General features: G+C 45.6%; 1 protein-coding gene across 1 annotated transcript in view; it reads right to left on the bottom strand.

The window, feature by feature from the left end:
* The window catches only part of LOC111974679 (uncharacterized), a 25,536-nt gene continuing 21,013 nt past the window's right edge, over positions 1-4,523 (bottom strand). The window contains 6 exon segments of the mRNA XM_024002595.2: positions 1-1,940; positions 2,126-2,276; positions 2,421-2,489; positions 2,577-2,661; positions 3,406-3,483; positions 3,486-3,583. Coding sequence (XP_023858363.2) covers positions 1,797-1,940; positions 2,126-2,276; positions 2,421-2,489; positions 2,577-2,661; positions 3,406-3,483; positions 3,486-3,583 — 625 coding nt within the window. The 3' untranslated portion in view covers positions 1-1,796.

Raw genomic sequence — 4,523 nt, 5'->3', positions numbered from 1 at the left:
TCACACGGAGTTTCTTTATTGTCATTACAAAGTAGATTTGATGTTAGCCCATTTAAATGAGTTAAACAATCTGTAAATAAAAACAAAACTAACTTCAAACTGCTTTAACAGGGTTCTCTATAAAACARGTCTCCAGACTACCTGTTGACTATCTGGACCTGTCTATTGGAAGGACATTGATCTCAGTCCTGATCTCCAGACCCTAAACCAATGCATTAGTAGTTGTAGGCTGGAAGGTGTAAGACGAGTTAAGCAGTATGGATGTCCTTGGTTCATTCTATGGAACCCTTGAACCCAGCCGTAAAGCCCATCCATAGTGAACCAGTGGCTACCTTAACAGCACAATTTAAACCTTCAAACCGGCTACTGCATTTTGGACTATACGGCTTTAACTAACTATAAGACAAAATTAAAGCCAACATAATTATAGCATTAGGATAACAATATGGAAGAATTGATAAACACTAGTTTTTATACTGTAGTAGTGGGGCCATTTTCTGACAGTGGCTAAATCAATGGGGTAGAGATTTGGATGGGGCGAATAGGAAGGGTAGCCCAATTCATTTGGGAGGTGTGGGGGGGTGACTTTACCCTTCCAACACCAGTAGGGGTGGAGGAGGGCTCTGTCCTGTCTAAGAGGGCTCTGTCTGGGGCCCACATGCTGTGAGAGGCTGCACCAAAGACTCCAATTATCCAAAAACGCTCATTCTACCAACTTAACCCAATTAAGTACATATGGTTAAGCACATATCCTATCAGACTTAGTGTTAACGACKCAAACTGAAAAACCTATTAACTGTGCCCGTGTGAAAAACACACAATAACTTAAAAGGTCATATCTGGGATTCTRGCTCTACAATATTGTGATGGTGACAGAAGAGAGTTCTGTCCAGYCYTTGCTAGGTAGACTTTGGGGGCATCTTTAATCCAGGAATATACCACATTATAAATACATTATTGTAAATACATCATTATAAACATGCCATTAACAAATCAATGTTTACACCATGAAAACAAACAGAAACCCAAATGGAAACCCTTACTGTGTGGGGAGAATGTTATTTCTGTTTCTTATGACAGAGTGAGTCAGGTCCCTAGACTTTCATACAGCACAAAGTTGGAGGGGAATTTAGTAAACAGAACAGGGGAGAGGTGCTGTTCTAATCATCATATTACAAGCGGTCATTGTGTAAGCTTACTCGGTGTTCCCCACTGGAACATTGMCTTTTTCTTACAAACTAAGCAGCTACATCATGACGAGCCAAAAGTAAAACACTGCCAACATGTTGACTCGTCTGTAGTGATAACACTATTGTTTAGCAGCTGCTAACAATCATGTGCATATTGAGTCCTTTATGACCGATGGTCAGGAACAACAGCCGGACACACGGAACAGGAATAACTGAGTAATATTGACTTTAATATTTATAGTGGTTTTATGTGTGAGTCATAAGGACATTTGAAAAAGAAACCTGTTCTGGGTACATGAGTTACGCTTCTGCTCAGCAAACTAGWMGTGTGTGCTCACTCATATCCTTGTGTAATAATGTCCATTCCAAATGCTCTCTTCTAAAAACTAAACATTACATCAACAATTTTATTCAATTTTACAATCCTATTATTCTGTACATTCACATTACATACAAGTGAGAAACAAACATCCTGTGACATTTTATTTAAAAAATAGTAATACAAAAATAGTATAAATATTACATGTATTGTACATTTAAAAAATAAAAGTCCTTCACAGTTTAGGGGTATTGTAGTAGTAGTGCATTGCTGATCAGGTACCCTGGCTACCTGCAGCTGCTCCCGCCGTTGCCTTGGCGACCGTGCAGCTCCATCACCAGGCTCCGGATCTCCTCCCTCTTCCTCCACACCTGTTGCCGTGGAAACCAGCGCTCCAAACGCAGGGGGAGGTCAAAGTGCACCACTGGGTTCTGGAGAAAGTCAGTGAGCCAACCAGAGGTTTGGATTAAGGTGTGATGTTATGCATGGGACAGGCAGTTATCATTTCAGATCAAGTGTTTTAGACAGTGTAGTGGAGTCAGAAAAATGCCAATGAAATGGATGGTTGATGTCAGCTTGTTGTTAAGCGTGGGAGGTTACAGGGGGAGGGCCGTACCTGCAGAAAGCTCTCCACGTACTGCAGMAGGTAGAGGCCACAGTCGCTGCTGTTGTCCTGTAGAGGGACTGTACAGTGGGAAGCCTTCATACTGTCCACAGTGAAGTCTCTGCGTGTTCCTCTACGCACCTCCCACTCTACATGTAGGTAACTGGAGAGGACAGCCGGGAGAGATTGAAACTAGTGTACACACACATATATGAACCACACACACACAAAACAATGCAGGCGTTGTCTGCATTGACAATGCAGACAATGCAGGCGCGACAGACACACACACACAGAGAGTACTCACTCCCGCAAGAGCTTATAGATGCTCTCATGGTAAGAGATCTTCAGGGAGTCCATGATGAGAATGCAGGGTCTACAGAGAGAAGACAACCCCGTGAAATTACACACACTGTTATAGATGGAGAAATACAGACAATTCATTCACAATTAATGCACTCACTTCTTAATGATGGTCTCCCTCTGACAACCATCTTGGTACACGCCTTCAAAATTGGAATAATGTAACTTAGAATGTTGCACACATGCTCAAAACATCTGATATTTTTGATTGTTTTACAAAGAGGGTGATATTACTGGTGGGTTGTTGGGCCTCAATATAGGTTTCCCGCTGGCTTCCCCTGTTCCACCTGAAGTACGCACACACACCACACCACACAACACACACCACACACACACACACACACACACACACACACACACACACACACACACACACCTTTTAAAACCAGCAGCAAATGTTTTAGTTACTTTGATTTTTTCTGTGGTATATGGCAAATGTGCATGCTCCATTTCTCAGTGTTTCTTGGCTGGGTATGGAGGGCACGCTAGACCTGAACTACAGCCACCAGGCCAACCAAAATAATTCCATCTGCAGTTGGGATTCAATTACACACACGCCGCATGAACATGCACACATAACATAAACATCACATCCAGGTATGGCTAGAACACCCCCTAATCGTCAGTTTTCTGAGAGAGACATCATTTTCAGAGGTCTGGAGTTTATATAACAACATGAGCCCTAACATAGGGTTTTAACGGGTAGTTAGGACTGAAATCGCAGCCTAAACAGCTCCCTAGCTACCTTCCAACAACATTGAGGCAAAATAAAACCGATCTAACCCAACGTTAATTTGATCATTAAAGTTAAACAAAGCATGTGGACGCAACCCGGGCTGATTAGAAACACTATACAGGGCCCTGGTGAAGTGAGATTCTGCCAAGGTAAATATACTAAACACACAATGCATCGGCGCTGTCCAACGCACCTGCTCCGTTCTGCAGTTTGGGGTTGCTGGCCTCTGGAGAAGGCCCAGTTGAAGCCTGGGGCTGGCATTTCCTCTTCCCCCGTTGGCCTCCACTCCAGCTGGGCCGGACCACTCCTCATGCTGGGCCTGCTCCAGGCCAGGGAAACAGATCACCACAAGGTACCAGTGGGCTCTGGGGAATCAGACAAGGGAATGTGCAATGTATCATGTATGTGGCTATATGGAAGTGTTCTATGTGTATGATAAGAGTAACGTATAAGGTATATATTATGTACAGTGTGTAATGTACAGTGTCTATTTTAGACACACAGTACTGCTGTATACAAGACAATCCTTCCCTCGGGGACATTACAGTTCCACTAATCCTATCCTAGGGAGAAAGCGTAATGACTGGGGATACAGAGATCGTGTTTACCGTATCTACATTCTCATCTAGAATATATAATGATTGATCATGCAATACAGAGCAAGGGCAGCATGTGTTTTCAATGTGTAAAGAGAGAAAACCAGTCAGTCTAGTGGAGTAAATGGCATTCACAAGACACTATAGGGAACAGCTGTCGTACTCTGTGTCCCCTCCTAGCTGGCTGTGTCCCCGTCTAGCCTGGCTGTGTCCCCGTCCTAGCCTGGCTGTGTCCCCGTCCTAGCCTGGCTGTGTCCCCCGTCCTGCCTGGCTGTGTCCCCGTCCTAGCCTGGCTGTGTCCCCTGTCCTAGCCTGGCTGTGTCCCCTGTCCTAGCCTGGCTGTGTCCCTGTCCTCCTGGCGATGTGTCCCCTGTCCTAGCCTGGCTGTGTCCCCTGTCCTAGCCTGGCTGTGCCCCTGTCCTAGCTGGCTGTGTCCCCTGTCCTAGCCTGCTGTTGTCCCCTGTCTAGCCTGGCTGTGTCCCCTGTCCTAGCCTGGCTGTGTCCCCTGTCCTAGCCTGGCTGTGTTCCCCTGTCCTAGCCTGTGCTGGTGTCCCCTGTCCTAGCCTGGCTGTCCCCGTCTAGCCTGGCTGTGTCCCTGTCCTAGCCTGCTGCTGTTCCTGTCCTAGCCTGGCTGTTTTCCCTGTCCTAGCCTGGCTGTGTTCCATGTCCTAGCCTGGCTGTGTCCCCTGTCCTTAGCCTGGCCTGTGTCCCTGTC

Source organism: Salvelinus sp. IW2-2015, linkage group LG15, assembly GCF_002910315.2.
Source record: "Salvelinus sp. IW2-2015 linkage group LG15, ASM291031v2, whole genome shotgun sequence".
NCBI classification, from domain to species: domain Eukaryota; kingdom Metazoa; phylum Chordata; class Actinopteri; order Salmoniformes; family Salmonidae; genus Salvelinus; species Salvelinus sp. IW2-2015.
Note: the sequence above shows the minus strand (reverse complement) of the source record. Positions and strands in the feature narration are given on the sequence as shown.